Consider the following 21,499-nt stretch of genomic DNA (forward strand, 5'->3'; position numbering starts at 1 on the left):
CCCGAGTCAACTCAATCTTGTGTTACATTAGTCCCTTAGAATTTAAAGGGAAAATTTACATTGACGAGTACATTTTTTTTTAATTTGCAATTTTCAACTTAAAATGGTCATCCAATTCCATTTTAATGATCCCGCATATTTACATTGACTACACACTACTTAAGGTGAATTTTATCATATCTTACGTCGATTTTATTTATTTTTTTCGTCGGAGGGGCAAGAAGTAAACTATTGATTTTTTTTTTTCTGATCATGATATATATGACCTAGTTAAAACTATGGTCGGAGTAATATAAACTTTCATCAGCATGTTGTTTGATTATCAAATCAACCCAAATTTGGATATTTTTTATTTTTCTGATATGTACGACTGATTTTTAACATACAGAAAGTGAATTTGCATTCGTGTTCCTTTAATCTCAACACATGATTTTTAATACTTGATTGTGAGTTCGACATATAGACTAAACTGGATCTAAAATGGTTTATGGTTTACTGAATGAGTAATGAGTAATCTCGTAAAATGTTTGATCATGTTACTGGACCCTTTAGATAAAATGGATTTACAAATTACAAGTGGGAATGGTTCAAAGGCCACACAATGCAAATACTTTGGAGGAACCGTACAATCACAAAGCTCAAACATTCACCAACTAGGAAAGTCTCATTTATTACACATCCAACTGCTTCATATATATCCACCCAATATGAACACATTTCACATTTGTCGAAACACGAGATATTATCTAGCCATCTCACTCCTTTTAATCCTCTCGTTGAAATCCAACTTTTGTTACATGTTATTACATTTCACCGATTGAAAAAAAAAAAAATGAAAAATGTTCCTTGAAAGACAAAAAAGAAAAAAAAATCCTACTCAGAGATCTAATAAAATCTTATTTTTATCGTCGATATATGCATGCATGCTACTTAAGACAAAATAAATATTTGACCGGATAAACTGAAAACCAAATTCAAAATTCTGACCTCCTAGGAAAAGTGCCTTGATTAGTTATTCCGGTCAGGAGGAAGAGTATCTAATGAATAAAGTTACTATATCATATCATATTCATGTAGAATGATTAGACTCAAAAGTATCACGGAATTAACCAATGGACTTCTTATGGTCATCTGACTCTAATTAAATTACTGTTGTTTCCTTAAGGTCAGTTTCTTTTGTCAACATCCTTAAGTTTATGAATTTTTTTGTTTTGTTAGTAAAATCCTTAAGTTTATGAATTTACAACCGCACAAAAATAATATCGTTCTCATGATTGACACAATGTCACACAACTCAGTATTCTATATCCAAGTAATTCACATGTGTTATCTATCTGTTTGAAAGAGATAGTGAGTGCATGTGTATGTGTGTGATTAGTATAGTATGCTAATGATAGTTAATAGTTTTTCTATCCAAAATATTTTCTAATTTTAAACTGATGAAAATTTACATTCGGTTGAATTGATAGATAACATTATACATTTGCTATAATTTGTCAATTAGTATAATTTCATTCAAGGTAACAACCACTAGAACAAAGGGAATAAACTAGATGATAATAAAATAAAATAAACTTACTATTATACATTGAAAAAAAAAGATGTACCACCAGTCTTCCTTGAAAAGGAAAAAAAATGATGAAAATGCCTGATTACTGAATTTTAATTTTGCATGAGTTTTTTTTGTCAGTATCCAATTAAGAAAAATTTATTGCACCAATTTTAAAAAGTTTAAGAAGATTCACCGTTTATTTCCAATATATTTTGGGTTCACTATTTTTTATTTTTATTATTTAAAGGTATATAAATCCGATATGATCTGTTACCTGGTGAATGAAGTGAAAAAGAGGGGAAATTTTAGGACAGAGAGATTGGAATTAGACAAAAGATTCTGCCAAAATTAGAAGAAGATATATCTCATCATCGAAAGGACACATCCAACGGCTGAAAGAGAAAGTCTAAAAAGTCTAGTGGCCTCTTTTTTTTATATAATTATTTTTCATTTGTTTACCATTTGTGAATAAAGGGCCTCGATTTACTTATAGCTTACTTGATCGAAGTTGCAGAGTTTACTCGCAGTAGTTCCTCCCTTTATTGTTTATTGCATTAGCCCCTTCCCTACGTTTTTTCACATCATCACTAATTTTCTATATACTTTATTGATAGACACTCTTTATTGTTTAAATTCTTACGAAATTGTGAAGGTTTTGTTTTTATCATTTTCCACATTATTGTTGGCTTTCATGGTAAAGATTGTGATTGGCAGTCACAGTTCACGTCAAGGTTATTTTTTATATATAAAAATATTTTCTTGTTCCTTTTTGGGTTCGGTTGAAACCTAAAGACATCAAATAGAACTATAAAATTAGAAAGGTCATACCAGCAAATAATGGTCGAAATGGAACCGAATAAGACTTATAGGAGTATCAAGCTGATTTTATAACCAAAACATAAAGAAATAAAAACATGGATTTTTTTTTTGTCGACTGAAATAAAAACATGGATTTATATATAATAATTGAGGTTTTGCTTTTATATGTCCTAAAAAATAAGTAATTAAAACCAAACCTAAATAAATGAACCGAATTTCCCTTTTTTGATTTGTTGACATTTTATGTTCATGATTATTTTGTTGTAAACTTCTCGATAGTCTACAAAATTTATGATACTTGACAGACAACAAAATTGATTTTTTTTTTTTAGTGTTTACCTAAAGTTTATCATTTCTACTTCGTTTTCCCCATCTCCTTTTATTATTTCATGTTTCTCCCTTTTATGGGATGTCTTTATTTCAGTTTCTCTAGGACTATTAGTGAATACTAATAATTTCTTAAAATCAATTTATTGGAATCATGTTTCTATAAATTTATATAGACCAAACAGATCATCGAACTTTTATAAAAATGTAATATTTGCAACTAATTTAACAGACAATATTTGACATTAATTACAAAACCTTGATATTCATTACCTCAAAAGTATTTGCAAGAGCATCTAGATGCTGTTGCTTATTTCTTGTGAAGAGAAGAAATTCTCGTCTCCACACGCTTTGCTAAACTCGACCACTTCATTAGTATATGAAATTCAACTTGTCATCAGGGCAAAGTTATCGGCAATGGACAATGAAAAAGTTCACAACCTAACATGCTTTGCTTCTAACTGTCATCTTGGTACAGATTCATACAATGGTCATCTTGATTCTTCCCTACATCCAATTCTAGGTCTTTAAATTTTGTTTCACATCTGTTTCGAAATCTTGTACTTTAATTCTGCTGTTTATAATGACGTCATTCAAGTGATGGATGAATATAATACTTTCAGTTATAAAAAAAAAAATACATATGTGAAAACTGAAAACACTGCTTATAATGCTAAGAATAATAAACCCCTAATTACCGGTTAAAAACCAACTAAGGGTTATTCACTTTGTTATAGTAATGATGTTAGTGTTTTGATTAACATTAAAGATTTCTTAATTAGGGACTTAGTGTAGTTTCCGAGGCATATCTTTTCTTCATAAGGAATTGTATAGTTTGATTCGGATTATAACCAGTTTCACAAAAAAAAATGTTTTACTTTTGCTTTATTGAAAAAAATTGTTTTTGTTGGGTTTATGATCAGTTTTTTCAACGGAGTTATTTATATGTAGATATTTAGTGTGAACTTAGTATCTTCAATATATGGATAAAGTTATATATAGATTTACCATCTAAGCAAAACCCAAATGGAGTTCTACATCTAGATCTTGCTCTGACTCGTTAATCAAACAAATTCTCAAGCTCCAATTTGATAGTTTCATCAAGAACTCGTAAGCCTCTAATTACTTTGTCAGTCTTTTAGCCTCTTCAACCTCCACTAAAAGATATCGTTTTCCGTTCAATAAATAGTTTTACAAATTTTTCTTTTTACTTTGTGGTTCGCAATATTTGCAAAATCGGGCATTTATGTAATAATGATCAACATTATAAAATCTAATACTACGTCTTTTTTTTTCTGATTCTTTGACCTTAGTCGTTATTTTACATGTAGATGTGCAATAGCTTCTAAGGAGTAATGAAGTAAGAAATCACTTACTCGATCTACTATATTTATATTTTCCCATAAGTTGATGAGGAAGAAGATCTTCTTCATCTAAATAAAGTAATCGGCAGAAGCAAAACTCATAGACTAGCAAAATAAAATCGAGTGAAGCTTCTTCGACCAAAACGGGGCAACATAACAAAAGACCACAAGAGTCTCTCGCTCATTCAGATGCTTTCAATTCGAAGAAGAATAACATTGGCCCAAAGCCCATAACTAAGTCATCAACAAGATCACGAGATAAGCCCAACGAAGTTACTTCTTCAGCAAGCCATGCTCACCCGTACGAAAGCGTGAATACACGCGTTAGCTGTAAACGATCAGATAAACTTATTAGAACATCTCCAAGAGATACTGTATTTTTAAGGTGTGAGAAACCTTATATTTGAGGTTTGAGGGTGATGCTCTCCAATGATAAACCTTAAAATGATACCTTAAAAATATTATACTTTGCACTTTAGTCCTTACTATTTATAATTAATTAACTAATATCATAAAACTTTGATAAATAACTATAAAAATATATATTAAAAATATTATTGCAATATTAATTAATACAACTTTAATTTAACATTATATATAAATGATAATAAAATACACAAACTAATCATAAATTACAAACAAAATATCAATTTATTCAATAAAACTACTACCATAATGCTCCCATATATGATCAATCAAAGCATTTCAAAGTGATAAATGAGTTTTTTTATTTTTAATCTGCAGATTACGAACTAAAAATTGTTGAAATCGAGTATGTTCATTTATTGCCATCTCAACTATTGCCTCTGGCATTGATCTTGCGTCTCTAATCGGAACGTTGACATCACGTTCATCCTCAATTATCATGTTATGCATTATAATGCATGCTGTCATTATATCATGTAATATCTCTTTCTTCCAACAACGTGATGATTCTGCTATGATAGCAAACTTAGATTGTAGAACTCCAAATGCACGTTCAACATCTTTATATGTTCATATAAGTTTATTTTTTTGTTGTAGTATTTTTATTTGTGTAATATTTATATGTTCATGTAAGTTTATTTTTTGTGTTATTTTAGTTTGTATGAAATTTGCTTTATGTAATATTGTTGTTATGTATTTATTTTTTAATGTTATGTATTATTTTACTATTTGTCATTATTATTTTTATTTTAAATTATTTTTTAAAATTTTTATATGTATATATATAATTTATTTATAAAAATAAAAATGAAGAAATATTATTAAGATATTACATTAGGAGAGTTGAAATGATAAAAACAAAAGTTATTATGATTAATTTTAAAGCATATAATTGAAAGGACTGAAATGCAAATAAAAAAATGATACCTCAAATTTGAGGTATTGAACAGTGATACCTCAAATATAAGGTGTCACTGTTCAATACCTCAAAATTTAAAATTTTAAGGTATCTCTTGAAGGACATAAAACCTTATATTTGAAGTTATAAGGTATCTTTTGGAGATGCTTTTAGTGCAAATATAAATTGTATTTCTTTGCTCAATTTTCAAAGTAGGAAATCGATATACATAATGTATATTGTATATAATTTGGAAATTAGGTCTTTCTCGGCTGTTCGATTTCTCTCCATCGATCTCTCCCAAAGTTATTGAATCACACAGTAGTTATGGAGTACTGGAGAAGCCTTCCGGTGGATGTGGCAGAAGAGATACTCGCTAGGTTTCCGGCTAAAACTGTAGCACGATTGCGTTCAACATCGAAACAATGGAACGCTCTATTGAAATATTGGAGCTTTGCTAAGATACACTCTGCTAAAGCACCAAAGGAAGAGTCTCTGGTTATAAGTTTAATTCATTCTAGGGTTTGCTTAGTGAGGATCGATCTCCGTGGAGATCACGACAACAAGTTTTCTCCATCTGCTAAGGTTGCATCTCAATTATACCTAAAAGTTCCCTTTTCTAATTCTTCACAAGTGAATATACGTGAAGTCTTTCACTGCGACGGTTTATTGCTATGCACCACCAAGGACAGTAGACTTGCGGTTTGGAATCCATGTTCAGGGGAAACCAAGTGGGCTAAACCTAGAGTCAGCTACAAGGAATCCGACTACTATGCTCTCGGTTACGAACAAAATTCTTTGTGCAAACAATACAAAATCTTGAGGGTGGATCGTCAAGATATACAAATCAAGAACGAGTACGAGATTTATGACTTCACCTCTAATTCGTGGAGAGTTGTTGGTGTGGCTACTGATTGGTTTTTAGGAGAATATCGTCGTGGCATATCTGTGAAGGGAATTACTTATTGGGGTTCTACTCAAGTAGAGACGCCACATGTTGAGTTTTTACTAAGTTTTGATTTTTCAACTGAGAGATTTCAAAGCCTGTCTCTTCCTCTTTCTCATCCGTTTCCTTATTCGATTGCGGCTTTATCAGTGGTTGGAGAAAAGCATCTTTTTCTATTATGTACTGCTTGCAAATTTTGGATTACTGGAACTCTCGAAGTCAATGATTTCCAAGTATGGGTGGCAAATAATACCGGATCAGTTGGGTCATGGAGAAAGTCCCTAGGAGTGGGTTTTTATAGAGGTAAAAAGTATCCTAATGGGATGAGTTTTTTGGTAGACGAACAGAACGAAGTTGTAATGTATTTGGGAGACAACAACATCTTACATATCGTGTGCAAAGACAAATACACATACACACAAATTGAGGGCGATACTCTTGGTGGAGATTCTACATGCACATCATCATCTTGCTCAGTTCTTCTGAATTATGTTCCAAGTTTGGCTCAGATCCAACAAGGTGGAGGACGCAAAAGGAAAACACCAAGCACGTGTGACTTGTAAATTTCACACTAATCTATGCATTATCTAGCTGATATTCCAAGTCTTGTTCATGTTTAAGATTTTATGGTTTTGCCTTACGGTTTTATAGGTCTATTGATTTTGATTGTTTTTTTTTGTTTTTATACTAACCGATTCAAATAGAATTCTACATCTAGATCTTGCTCTGACTCGTTTATCAAACAAATACTCAAGCTCCAATCTGATAGTTTCATCAAGAATTTGTAAGACTCTAATTACTTTCAATCTTTTAGTCTGTTACACCATTTTCTGATCCATTATTCGTTTTACTAATTTTCCTTTTTACTTTGTGGTTCGCAATATTTTGCAAACTCTGACATATATGTAATAAAGATCAACATTATAATCTAATAGTACGTTATTTTTTAATGATTCTTTGACCTTTGTCGTTATTATACGTACATGTAAGTGTGCAATAGCTTCTAAGGAGTAATGAAGTAAGAAATCAGTAACTCGATCAAATTATAATTATATTTTCCCATAAGATGATGAGGAAGAAGATCTTCGTAATAATCTATATAAACTATCACGGCAGAAGCAGAACTCATAGACAAGCAAGATAACAAATCGAGTGAAACTTCTTTGACCAAAACAGGGCAACATAACAAAGGGACCACGAGAGTCACTTGCTCATTCGGAGGTTTTCAAAATTCGAAGAAGAATAACATGGGCCTAAAGCCCATAAATAAGTTATCAACAAGAGCACGAGATGAGCCCAATGAAGATACTTCTTCAGCAAGTCAATGCTCACCCCGTACGAACGCGTGAAGAATAGAGGTGTGACGATCAATAAAGTGAAAAATTTAACAGTCTTACACAATAGAGATAGCTTCCATAATTTTTTTCACCATCTCTAGTTATGATTGAAACGAAAGGTGGATGCTATTCTGTTGCAGCAGTGTTCATAGCCCGAGATAAGTTCGAAATTAGATGTTGGGTTCGAAATTATATATCCTAATCGAACGAAATCCACAAGAAAATTAAGTAAACTCGACAACAATGGTGGCAAAAGAAGGAGAGCGTCGGAATCAAGGCTTTGACTGTCGCAAAGAAAAAGAAGAAGATGAGGGCAAATTCGTAATTTCGCGATTTACTAAAACTAGAAAACAAAAATGTCAATACAACTGAATTATCGGCGTGAATACACGTGTGACTATCAATATAGTAAAAAACTAAAAATTTAACAGTCGTACAATAGAGAGTTTCCATAATTTTAAACTTTCTTTCCCTTATCATTAAGAGAATGTGATATATAAATTGGGCATACAAAATCGAAAAATAGGTGTACAATGTTGCTTTAGTTTTAGACTATTACTTTTAGTTTTTAAAATCTGTGATTGTTTGACAAAATTAGCTATAGAAAGATGCAAGATTTGGAATTAAAAATATAAATAAAAAGATTACTAAGACAAAGGGAGAAAAAAGAAAAGATTTTACAGCGTAGGTAATTAAAGAGAAGGTGGTGACGTGGCGTGTAAATATCAACAGAGCTCTCTGTGACCTTCGATTAGTGTGGTGACGTGGCATGATCAATGATTCACAACTCACAAGGTTCGAATTCCCGCCACTGGAGAGTGAGGAACTTTTTTTTGGTTGGCGCGATTTCTTTCATCAAAATTTCTCTCTCAAATTTGTTTCTTTCTCTCATTAATGTTTTTTTAGTAATTTGATTTTAAAGAGTCAAACATATAGCTGTTTTAACTTTTAACCAACAAAATGAGGGATATACAATTTAGAAGACAAAATTGTATTCATATTCATATACTCCTACGTTATTATAAAATTAAAAGACGTAAAAAAAAATGTAAATCAGAACAGTAAGAAGCACATATTGTACATGTACATAACAACTAACACAAGCTTATACTACAACCATACTGTAATATAACTATGAACTTTTGTAAAACCCGATAGTATTTGCAACAAATATTGAACAGAAAATTATTTGACATTTTCAGAACAAGTATTTGATTATGTAGCTGCTGTAATTTCATGTTCTGGAAGAAGTTCAAAATTCATAAAGTTCAAATTGATTAACTTTAATAATTACGATTTTTTTTCCCTATATGACTAGCTTATTAATTTTTGTTTTGAGATTTAAATCCTCGCTCACTCGCTCTCTAACTCTTGCTCTCTCTCTCTCTCTGCTAAGATTGTTCATTAATTAATTAATAGCTATGCCCACTCCAACTGAATAAAACAGTGCCCAGAGAGAACAAACAAATTCCGTTAACGCGGATTTCAAATTAATATTCGACTCAACGGAATTTTGAGGAAGTCTTCGATTCCGGTTCCTGCCGTATAAAACCCCTGGATCCTCCGAGAAAATTCACCCATTATCTCCCATTTCAACTTTTAAAACCTCTCTCTCTCTGTTTCTCTCACTCTCTCTCGTTTGAAGCTTAGATTCACAGAGCAAGAACAATGGCAGCGTAAGTTATTGATCTCTGTCTACTATGAATCTTCCTTCTTCCTTCGTTTTCGCTTCGCTTCGTCTTAAGCTTCGAGCATCTGAGAATCTAAATCTCTTCTCGTTTCTTTTGTTTCCGATGATCTTCTGTTTCGAATCATAGAGCTGAAGAGGCAAACCAGATGCAGTTCGTTGAAGCGATGGAAAACTGTAAGATGAAATCAATTTCCGCTTTCAGATTTCGCCTGTGTGATTGTTCTGTTTCTATTTCTGCTCGATTTTGCTTCAAATTTCTCCCGACGCTTCTTCAGATATCATTCGAATTCTTCATGTTTGTGTTTGGGAATCTCTTCCATTTTAGTTGATTTAGACTTGTTTCTGCTGAATTTCTGGGTCTTACGACTCAGATCTCGAATCGTACCTCTGTTTTGCAACATATTCCCGAAATATCTACTTGATTTCAATTTTTAAGTATGAATCTAGGATACATTTCGACTTCTATGTTCTAAATCTATTCGAATAGCTTATGGTCAAGTATCTTCGCGAGATTCCACTGTATTTGGTACCGATCGAGTTCTATAGGCATAAACCTCTTGTTAGTTTCATCTCGTGATTACTATTTTCTTGTGACAGTAATCGGTCAAGGTATAAATCTAGGATACATTTCGACTTCTATGTTCTGAATCTATTCTCATAGCTTATGGTCAAGTATCTTCGCGAGATTCCTCTGTATTTGGTACCGATCGAGTCCTATAGGCATAAACCTCTTGTTAGTTTCATCTCGTTATTTCTATTTTCTTGTGCCAGTAATCGGTCAAGGTATAAACGCTGGAGATGTGAAAAAACTACAAGATGCTGGGATACATACCTGCAATGATCTGATGATGCATACCAAGAAGGTACATATTGGTTTGTTTAGCATCGTTCACTGGGTTTACATTGCCTAGATTTTGGTTGGATGAATCTATTGTTTTACTTGATGCAGAGCCTCCCTGGAATCACTGGTTTAACAAAGGCCAAAGTTGGCAAAATCTGGGAGGCAGCTGAGAACATAATGGCTCTAAACGAGGCTCCCAATGAAGAAGCTCATGAGCAAGCTGTCAAGTATTTGATCTCTCTCTCTCTCTCCCCCTCTCTCATTTTCCATTTCCATATACTTCTGATTGTTTGCGTTTTCCTCATCTCGATTTTTTTTTTTTCCATAGCGTTGAAGAAGCAGAACATTGGCAACAACTCATTGCTGGTGATCCTCTGTTCGAAGCAACGGAAAATTGTAAGTTATATTTAAGTATCAAATTAATTCTGGATTTTCTTCTTTAAGATAAGAAAACTCAAATGGAATACTCCTTATCTCATGGATCAACTTATTGCTGATTTCATTTCTAGTATGGGTTTGCTTTTTTACCGTTTAGATTTTATACTCGTTGTGGACAGTGGTCTCTCATGGTCAAATCGAACGTGCACAAGTCGCAAACCTTCTAGCATTAGGTATAAATACCTACAAGGAGCTGAAGAATCAATTACGTGAAAATCATGATGGAGTCCACGGTTTAGCAAACGTTAACATAATTGTTGATGAGGCAGAGAAAATTGTGGTTAGTGTAACATAGTAAATTTAGATAAAAATCATTAACTTGCCATGCAAGCATCAGAATTATTCATCTAATTTTTTAATTTTCTTTTTACAGGCTCTAAGGAGAGCTGAATCTAATCTCCAAAAAACAATTAATAACATTGGGAAAGGAGCACAGAGATACAACTACAACCGTAAACGAAAGGTGTTTGTAATTTATTATTATTTTTTATTGGGTTAAAATTTGGAGTTTGATTTAGATGTCAATATTTTCATTATGTTTCATTTAGTGATTATTTGTTCTCAAATTTTTTTTTTGCAGCGTTACGAGGTATTGACTACCTCTATTAAACTCAATGCTCGAACCCCCACTCAAATAGATCATTGGAGGAGAGAGCGAGATGCTTGCGACAGGAAATTGAAGAATATGCGCAACAACAACTAAAGGATCTCTTCCTTTCTCATCTTTTAAACAATTAAATACTTCCTTAAAAACTTTCAATTTTCTTTTCGACTTTGTCTTTGCTTCTATTATATTCCTTTAAAATAGACACCAAAAACCATTATGATTTGGATACCTACGGTCATTGTTTTCACTTTTCGTCAGTCAATTGATGTATTACAAGTCGTCGTTATCTTAAACATGTGTCATTTTCTGAGATAAAAGATTAGTCATTTTTAATACGTGTTTATTAGTCTTCCTTCTTTGATATAATTATTATATAAGCTATAGTATGGATAATCAACTTCTCCATCATTTATCATCTAGTCGCCTCTTTGGTGATCCGATCCAAGTCATTCATCCTATTCCTTCCTAGAAATCTTAAGTATGTCTAGGTGGTTCGTCCGCACATGCGTGCAGACCAACCACCTATCCGCCTTTAGGATCGGTTGAGAACTTTATAAAATAAATAGCTAGTATTTTGAATGTATTTTTATATATGTGTTCCATGTATTCTGTATGTATTTCTATATGTATTCCATGTATTCTGAAAGTATTTTATACTATTAAACAATTTCCACCAAAAATTAGAGAGAAACAATCAACTTACAACATAAAACATGGAAACTAACTTAATAAGATATAATTTATTTTTGATCAGTAGATAATTTTCTAAGCAAATTTGTATATCTTTTTCAGGAGTTATCATAGATAATCAAATTTAAATATATTTTAAAATAATTGAAAATAATAAAAATTGCAATCACATAATTTCTTTTCATTTAATGCTTAGTTATTTTAGGCTGAAAATTAGGAAAACAATGAGTATTTAAATAATATTGAAGGCACTATATGCGAGTAAACTTAATTATTGACCATTACAAATTTGTTGTTCAAATATTTAAAATTTTAAAAATTAATAACAACTAAAATATTGGCAACAAAAGTATCAAAATAATTAATAAGTATATATTTTATATTTTATTCTTAGTCAATAAATCTTTTTTTAAAAAAATTCACGTTTATAGGGATATAATACACATTTTCGAGATTATGAGCCATATATATTGAGGTTATCATGACAGCAACTTTAGATTACAATGACAAATATATATTGAGATTAAAATCATAGATTTTACAACAATTTTTATACAAATATAAAAATGTACTTTTTGTCCACAAGAAGACTTTGAATGCAAGACAATATAAAATTTATAAATTACAAATTGCTGGTTTGAAAGGAAAGCCAAACTATATTTCCTAATAGAACAACTAAAAATAGAACAACATTTCTCTAATCAATACATCCAAACCAATAAAAATGTCAATCCAAATGAATACTTCTGCGTCATATGCTTCAAATCCTACTCCCTTTTATCCATATTTTTTTCCTCAAAATCAATCAATTTTTCCAATATTCAAGAATTGTGGCTTATAATATTAACTAAAGCAATGGGAGTCTAGAATTTCTGCAAATCCAAAACACTGGATAAAAAGAATACATGATTAGTGAAAAATGCCATATAAATATGAGTCATATTTCTTCTACTTTAGAAATTACTATTAATCATGAAGCTGAGAAAAGTTATCAATATTTTTTTGTTAAATTTTTGTGGATCTGATGTATCAATAAAAATGTGTCATTGAACTCATTGCTCATATAAACACCAATGAAATATCTTCGCAGTAGTGAAAGTAACAACATTGCATACAACTATAATATGTTGGCATACAAAAAAGATCTTGATTATGATTTGTTTGTTTATTAAGCAATTAAATTATTCATCTAAATTAAAATTATATTTAGAGAAATAAAAAAAATTACTAACATTTTCATGACAAAGATGGCGAAAAGCTTGATCTCATAAAATGTACGTTTGACTTCTATCTGATAATCAACCATGTTAACCTACAAAAATAGAAAATAAACAATTAACAAATATAAAAAATTTTGTCAAAAAAATTGAAAACTATCTTACATATTCATGAAGTAATATAGAGTTTAAGGATTTACCAAGACTTCATTGTCTCGTAGTCTGAGTATATTAACACTGATTCGTCAATTATTTCTACAGAGAGTTAAATAAAAAATATTAGTAGCCATACAAAAGTAAAAAAATATGCAGAAAGATAAGAATTGTGAAACTGACATTGGTAGAATCCTATATTTATAAGGAGGAAAGCATACATAAAAAAAATTTAGGTTTATCAATTTTTTTAAAGAAACTCAAAATATTCATTGGTTAGATGCAGATTTTATATCCAAATTATTGTTACGAATCTTAACTTATTGTTCAAATATTTTAAAGTTTTCAAAATCATTAATAACGTCATTAATGGCAACAAAAAAGAAAACACAATAATTTTAAAAATATTTTAAAAGATTTAAGAGATATAACAATTAAAAAGACTTGCTGAAAAAGATTCAAATAGTATATACAACACATAATTAAGTTTTATAGATTTAATCTTAGGAAAAAATATTAAATAGATGATATCATAATCAATAATCCCTCCATTTTAGGAAACAAAAATATCTTAATAGCTTAATAATTAAATATATTTTTCTTATTAAATATATTTAGGGATATCGAGATATGTAGATTTGCATATTTAAATACAATTTTTCTTATTAACTAATTTTTTTATACTGTTTATATTTTTTAAGTATTTGAAATTAAATTTCTTTCTTGTACTTGAAACTTATTAAATTTCAAAATCAGATCTTAAAGATATTTCTTAACTTATTTTTATTTATTTAAAATTTCAGAACCAAACCTGCAAATATTTGATTATTGTTTTTAATTTATTTAATTATAAAACTAATTTTAACTAATAAATGCATACATTTTAAAATTAAATAAGGATGGTGGTAAAAAAATTTAATATATTTCTTTAATTTTAAAATTTATTCAATCTTAATATTTCATTTATTGTTTATAATTTTCTTGGATTTGCATTAATTTGATTATTCTAAATTTAATGGAGATTTTGAATTTGTGAATATATTTGTAATTAATTATATACTTTTCAAAACAAAAATAAAAGAATCCAAATTATATTAGTTGGGTATAAAAGATTCACGTGTTATTTAGTGGGTCGGATCTAAAGATCCACGTGTTTATCCGTTTTTTTAAATTAATAAATATTAATACTAGCTAATGTGTCCACACACGGTGTGGACTACAAATGCTTAGTAAATCAAACATTAGAATTCAAAAATAATTTAATAATTATATGTTATTATATTTCTGTTATTTTTTATTTATTTATGCTAAATTAGAAATCTGAATGAATTAGAAAAAAAATTAAAATTGATAATTATTCACAAATGATATATGTAATCCATCGATAAAGTCTAATTCAAGTGTGCCATTTAATAATGCAATTTTTCACCATATGCATTACATGCAATCTCACTGACATTTTCAAATAAAAACGAATTGATATGAGTTTTTAAAAATTGTCTCGATCATAACTTACAAACTCCGCACACATGTTTTGCAGATCGATTGTGATTCTATATAGTTTTAGAGGTTATATTGGTAATTATTTTAAAAAATTATGTAGAGGAAAAGAAAGCTAGAAACCATGATGTTATTTTAAAGTTGGTGTTTCAACATTTTCATCGGCTCCGTTGAGTTGGAGATTGATAGGATCAAAGATTTATAGCATTGAAAATTTCCACAAAACAAATATCAGCTGCATAAGCCAATTATTTTGTTTAAATATATTATCAATATTTTCTATATATAATTTTTTATTTGTTTTTGTATGAAACTCAATTCATAATTTTATCCACAGTTGCTCCTTATATAATAGCAACAAAAGAATTTCTTTGTTCTCTGTGATTTGTCTATTTTTTTTTGTTATCATGTGGATCATGCAATAAATAGAAATTATTAGAATCACTAAATTTTCATAGTTAGAAAGTATGAGTCCCATATCATATAAAAAAGTAACTGAAATTTATAAATTTATGTAAAATTTAGATGTTTTATACATATGTTATCGTCACAATAGTTCAATAGATCAACATTTACTTTTATTATAAATCTGTGCAAAAATAATATTCAATATTGACCTTGTGTATTTTTGAAATATTTATTAACATATAATATATTCTTTTTATATGGTTGACAGTCTTATCAAAGCCATTGAATACGAACATAGAATATTGTATCCATATTTTAAAACAAAAACCACAAATGAAAGGATTATATTCAGTACAATCTCCATGAATCAATTCAAAGAGAAATCCATAAGAAAGATGTGACTGGTTCCTTGTGTGTGCTTTAATAAAGTTTAGAAACAAAGAATCAAGTTTGCAATGAGCAGCAGCAACATCAACACTGAACTGCTTAAGACGAAGTAATTTCCTTTTCAGTTTGATTTCATCATCATGCAGAATCCACAAAAAAAAAAACACGAGCCACCAAATGTATTAAAAAACAAAATATGTGACTTGAACCAAAAGGTAAAACGATTAAATTGTTTTCCCTCGAGAGGCTTCTTCATCTTCTGATGTCTTTATGTCTTAAATTCATTCTCTGTTATTACAATACTCTTTCATTGCACTACGTTCTGCATAAGTGTCGTTTCCTATTTTTTCTCTCTTGAAGTATATATTCTAGAGTCATAAAAATTCACTAAACTAACCACTCTTAAACACAAAAAACTTATCTTTATAGATATGTGGATAGAGAAACACATACACTGTAATACGAAATATAAAGGATGAACAAACGTTGATTAATACTCTGTCTTTTCAAAAACTGCAAGAACATGAAGAAGAGAAAGCAGAGGAATACTCCTTAGTTAAATGTGAAAGGAACCGAGATGTTTGAAGTGGATGTGGTGTTCATAGCGGAGATGAGAACGTCAGTTGGCAGAGACGAAAACGTTAACGATTAACTCCCATTATTGTAATTATGGTTGGCTCGATGAACATAGTGAGTTTTGGCCTTTTAGTAGGATAAGGCCAGTTGTAAATTTGTAATGAACATTCCACCAGCAGAGTAAAGCTTCTCTCTGTAGCTTTTTTTTTCTTATTTTTCTTTAAAAAATCTAACTTTAAGGAACTGATACGGCTTCTGAGTTTTCGAAGCAAACTATCCTTGAGATTAAGGCCATCACATCTTAATTTCCCATCGTGTGATATCTTATCGCCTCCACTAAGTTCTTTTGTCAGATCAAATTGAACCATCTTATATACACAAAATGATCAGTCAATCAGTAACTTTTAGGCCATAAGATCTAAACATATCGATTAATAGTTTATAGAAGTAAGTAGACAGTAGTAAATTATTTGTAACTCTATAGTTAAAGCTGTATTCTCGGCTAGATGCCTAAGTGGCTCAAGTAAAGCTAAGCTTACCGCACAAGTAGAAAAGAGAAAAAAAAAACTATTGCAAGTGTAATAGAGGATATTTTGTAAAGCACAAACAAAATTATTGTAAAAAAGATCAAATAATAATTACACAAGAAGCATCTTTTTCTGTTTCAGTTTGGAAATTGGTCTCAATATCTTTACAACGACCAAAACCAAAATTTATAACCCAAGAGGCACGATCAAAAACAAAATGATAACATAAATATTTGTATAAACAACATGAACCAAACCCATTTAATAATATAAAGAACAAACAAAATGAAAATATAGTGATGAACCATCACCGATTTAATCCAGAATTGAGGATACTTGGCCTTGCAGAACAAAATATTATGTGAGGATATTTGACCTTGGCGATTGAATTTAAGATCAGAAGGTGTATAGGTTTATAGAGATCGGTGTGTATAGATTCATATGATGTACTTGTTAGCACTGCTCTCGATTATCCCTTGAGATACAACTTTATTGCAGTAGAGAATATTACAGTGTACCTGTTAGCACTGCTGAACAAATACATATATGCATGGTATATAGAAAATACTTTAGACTCACCATTTTCTTCCTCCCATCAAAAAGCTATCTGATACATAATGATTCTCTTTAATCACCAAGAAATATTTAACACCCTAGGAGAACTTGGGGAAAGGGATTTTTTCATCAAAAGAAATGACTTCCCAATTGACAAAAGTTGAAGCAACCATCACATCAACACCAAACTCACATTGTTCTCCCTCGAAGATATATCCATTTTTAGGGTCATTGAATGTTTCGAGTGAAAGGACTTGTGATAATCCCCACACCATTCTTAATGCATTGAATCGCTTTACTTCCAGAATATTAACCTCTGAGTTTTGTGGAGTAATTTGGTATTATATTTAGTGTTCAATTTGTTCCATATGATATAGCTTAAGCATTCTATTTCTGCATTTAGTAAATAACGAATGTTATTAGGGTTTGTTAGGTTTTACTAAATATCGGTTTTATTAAATTTGAAAAATGGTTTGATTTATAATGTAATGAAGCATTAAACCAATGTTTCTAAACCAATGCTCATATTCATGCAAACCAATGTTACCAATGTTTCCATTTGATCAATCAAGCCAAAACAAATATTCTTTTGTATTTTTTTTACGATCATGTTTTCAAACATTAAAATGCAAGGAAATTTAACAAACAATTATACTCATCAACAAAGAATAAAAAACAAATGAATTTAAACTATTATTAGATTTTCAAATAATCAAATAGAAAATTATATTAGTCTGCGCAAGGCATGGGAAAGTCAACTGTTTGAAACGGAAAAAATAAAATATGAAAATACATAAGCAACAATCAGTAACGAATAGAATGTATATTAAATTTCCGTTTTGTTCTTTAGCACTATCACCTACCTTGAATCTCTAAGATCAAATGTGATAGTCTCATCTTCGCTGTAACCACCGGTATGTTTTATACTGTATGAAGCATATCCTTCCCATGCGTTGAATTTCCCAACATTAATCACTTCTCCAACTAAATCTTGTATTGAGAAAAAAATAATGAGTTATATGGTTTGCTGAAACAGTAGAATAATATAGTAAATAATATTTATTTTTCTATACATTAATCTGGTAATCATTTGAATAAATGCCATTTTTAATCGTTTGGAAATCGACGAAAGAAAAGAAGTTCTGATTGCAGGGCAAAATTTCCTTTTGTATGATGGTATTACTTTGGAAAAAAATCTTTGATAGATGGGGAGTAGCTAGAAAACACCCAGTAACAGGAATAACCTCAAAATTTTGAAGCATAGACCAAACCTTCAAACCTTCAAAATTTTGAAGCATCCAATTTCCTTTAAATAACCTCTTGGAAAAAGAAGTCATAATTTGGAGCGCGCATAGACCAAACCTTCAACTTTAGAACCCTACACGAATAATAGAAATGAAGTATGAGGATTCAAGTAGTAAATAAATCAAAGTCAAAGAAGGTGGTAAATTTTAATTTATATCTCATACCTGTTCATCACAAAAAATGGAAGCCAATTTTTTTCAGAGTTGGGCATAGACTGGGTCCAAACACGAAGTATCTTCACGAAAACAGCTGTCTAATACCATCGAGGTGTTAAACAGGAAACACCAAAAACAATTGGATCAGATCCAATAGGCTTCATAGTAGGTTCCAAATAACCCTCATTGTTTTTTTCTTGTACACAATCCGAGACTTGTGTCCTAAGTAAAGGAAGATCAACAGTAACAGATTTTTCTGATGAAGATAAACCTGTGTTGGATATATGAACATCATCGTCACTGTTAGAAGGAGCATAATCAACATCCTCTTCATCACCATCAGAATCATTTGTTTCATCGTCACCATCACCATCACAATCATCCTCACTATCAGTACTTCCATCATCACCAGAAGAATCATCACCTTCAACAATATTCCTCTTCTTCACTATCACCTTTAACACATTCCTCCTCAACATCATCATAAATGAAATAAATATTGAGCAATACAAAAGAATACGTAGAATAAGAATGTAGAATAGATATGTTTAATAAGAAAATTCCCAAAATTAATAATCCTTAAGAACAAAAACACATAACTTTTTAAAAATTAAATATGATAGAAAGAAAAATCATGAGGCATCATGCATCTTATTGAATTAAAAAAACGACAGATGAATCTCCAAACACGTAAAAGATTCACCATAGCATCACATTTTAACAGAATTAAGTAAGCTTTCAGAAGACATAATAGAATACTCCAGTGGCTTGCAGTACTCAGCATCATCATCAATGAAACATGGTTTCCATTAGCTTTTTCTTTGATCCCAGATCCAGTGAGAAGCAAACTTCCACTACAAGAAAACAATCGTTTTCCAACGGTCCATTACGACGGTTTATAAATCGTCGCAAATTTACAACGATTTTACGACGATCTTACGTCTAATTTAACAACCGTCGTAAAACCGTCGTATATAAAAATCGTCGTAAACTCGACGTACAATTTACGACGAATTACGACGATTATACATCGATAACGAGAGATTTGCTAGTAAATGTAAACTCGTCGTAAATTCGTCGCAAAATTACGACGAATATACGACGACTTCATTTCGATGTACATATTACGACGATTTTACGTCGAAAAAGGAGTTAGGTGAAAAACATTTAAAACATGTTTGCTAACCACTGTATCTCTTGATAGGTTTGAAGCTGTAACATATTGTCTAAAACATGTCAGATCTGATGAAGACTGATTAGATGTTCCTGACAGGTTCGTATCAACTTCCTTGTCAGGAAGATGAATCTGATTGAGTTTCATGAATTGTATTTAGTGAATGTTTGTTATTATGTAATTTGTAACTTTGTTTGTTTGAATTTTTTAAAAACCATAAAATTTGATTTTACGACGGCTTTACGACGGTTTTTCTAAACCCTAAACCCTAAGTCTAGGTTTTAAGCCCTGAATGAATAGGGTTTCAACATTACGACGTCTTTACGACGAACCATCGTAATATCGTCGTAAAGTTACGACGGTTTTACGACGAATACACTATTTCGTCGTAAAAGCGTCGTAATGTTGAAATCCAAGACTTTGAATCTTTTATATCTTATTGGTTGTAAGGTATTTCACAATTGTTTTTGATTGGTTATCTTATTTTATATGAAATGCTATCAATCTGATCAAAATCAAAAATTTGAAAAAAAACATACATATTTACAAGTTCATGCATGTTTTCTAAAATGTTAAGTGAAAGGTTATATATTAGATTACGGAATTTCATTTTTTACTATCTCATGTCATAAATCCATCATACATGCAAAGTTGTAAACCTTTTATTATATGTTACGATACAATAACATTTGCATTGTTCTTTATGCAATACCCCATTTAAAAGATTTAGGGTTTACTCACTTTTTTAAAAAACATTGTAAAACCGTCGTAATATAATCGTAAATTTACGACGGTTTTACGACGAGTAAACCCAAAACCGTCGTCGTTATATAATCGTATACCCAAAACATTGTAAAACCGTCGTAATATAATCGTATAAACCGAATGTTATACAACCAAATCGTCGTAAAATCGTCGTAAAGTTACGACGATTTTACGACGATCACAAAATCTATATAAGGGACGCGAGTTTTCCCCTTTCGTCGCTCATTCCTCTCTTCCCCCTCTCTCTCTATAAATCTCTCTCTCTCTCTAAAAACTAAATCTCTCTCTCTCCCTACTCTCCCAACCAATTAACTGTAAGTTTTTTTTTAAAAATAATTTCATTACATATTATTTTAGATTTAAGTTTGGATTAGATTTAGGTTCGGAATTTAGATTTAGATTTTGGAATTTAGATAGGCCCGGATTTTGTAAATTTTAATAAATATTTGGAAAATTAGTAACAAATTTTTTAAAATTTCGTAGATTTTGTCTCGATGGCTCCTCGGGCTAAGAGATTTCACTACCGACAGCTCGTCGATTCTGACGGTACGGCCCCATCAAACCGAAGACCCGGCAAGGAACACGTCCAGGACGATGGGGAGGAGGCCGGTGACGGGATCAACGATTTAGATTTAGATTTAGATTTGTAGGGTTTTTTTGTAAATTACAATTAATTTTAATTTCAAATTTTCATAAATTTTAAATTGTAATATATTTTTTTTATTTAATTTTTAATTCGAATTAATTTTTTTTTTATTTTCAATTATATTAAACGTCGTATAATCGTCGTAATAGATTTATTAAAACCATCGTACATTCGTCGTAAATATTACGACGAATTT

General features: G+C 30.6%; 2 protein-coding genes across 2 annotated transcripts; both read left to right on the plus strand.

Annotated features, from left to right (window-relative positions):
* The first annotated feature begins 5,713 nt into the window (after positions 1–5,713).
* Positions 5,714–6,895, plus strand: LOC18023349 (putative F-box protein At3g23260). Its single transcript, XM_006406013.1, has one exon. The coding sequence runs from the start codon at positions 5,714–5,716 to the stop codon at positions 6,893–6,895; it is 1,182 nt and encodes a 393-aa protein (XP_006406076.1).
* A 2,628-nt stretch (positions 6,896–9,523) lies between these two features.
* Positions 9,524–11,341, plus strand: LOC112088852. The gene is made up of 7 exons (XM_024159166.1): positions 9,524–9,533; positions 10,131–10,222; positions 10,309–10,427; positions 10,529–10,596; positions 10,758–10,918; positions 11,012–11,101; positions 11,219–11,341. Exons 1-7 carry the CDS (start codon positions 9,524–9,526, stop codon positions 11,339–11,341), a joined length of 663 nt encoding a protein of 220 aa, XP_024014934.1.
* The last annotated feature ends 10,158 nt before the right edge of the window (positions 11,342–21,499 follow it).

Source organism: Eutrema salsugineum, unplaced genomic scaffold, assembly GCF_000478725.1.
Source record: "Eutrema salsugineum unplaced genomic scaffold, Eutsalg1_0 scaffold_13, whole genome shotgun sequence".
Taxonomy (NCBI): Eukaryota; Viridiplantae; Streptophyta; class Magnoliopsida; order Brassicales; family Brassicaceae; genus Eutrema; species Eutrema salsugineum.

What these genes read in the sequence shown, in the direction of transcription:
- LOC18023349 (XM_006406013.1), top strand. Translation starts at nt 5,714, where the DNA reads ATGGAGTACTGGAGAAGCCTTCCGGTGGATGTGGCAGAAGAGATACTC.
- LOC112088852 (XM_024159166.1), top strand. An exon ending in GTTCGAAGCAACGGAAAATT is followed by an intron (nt 10,597 to 10,757) that starts GTAAGTTATATT and finishes CGTTGTGGACAG; the next exon opens with TGGTCTCTCATGGTCAAATC. An exon ending in ACTACAACCGTAAACGAAAG is followed by an intron (nt 11,102 to 11,218) that starts GTGTTTGTAATT and finishes TTTTTTTTGCAG; the next exon opens with CGTTACGAGGTATTGACTAC.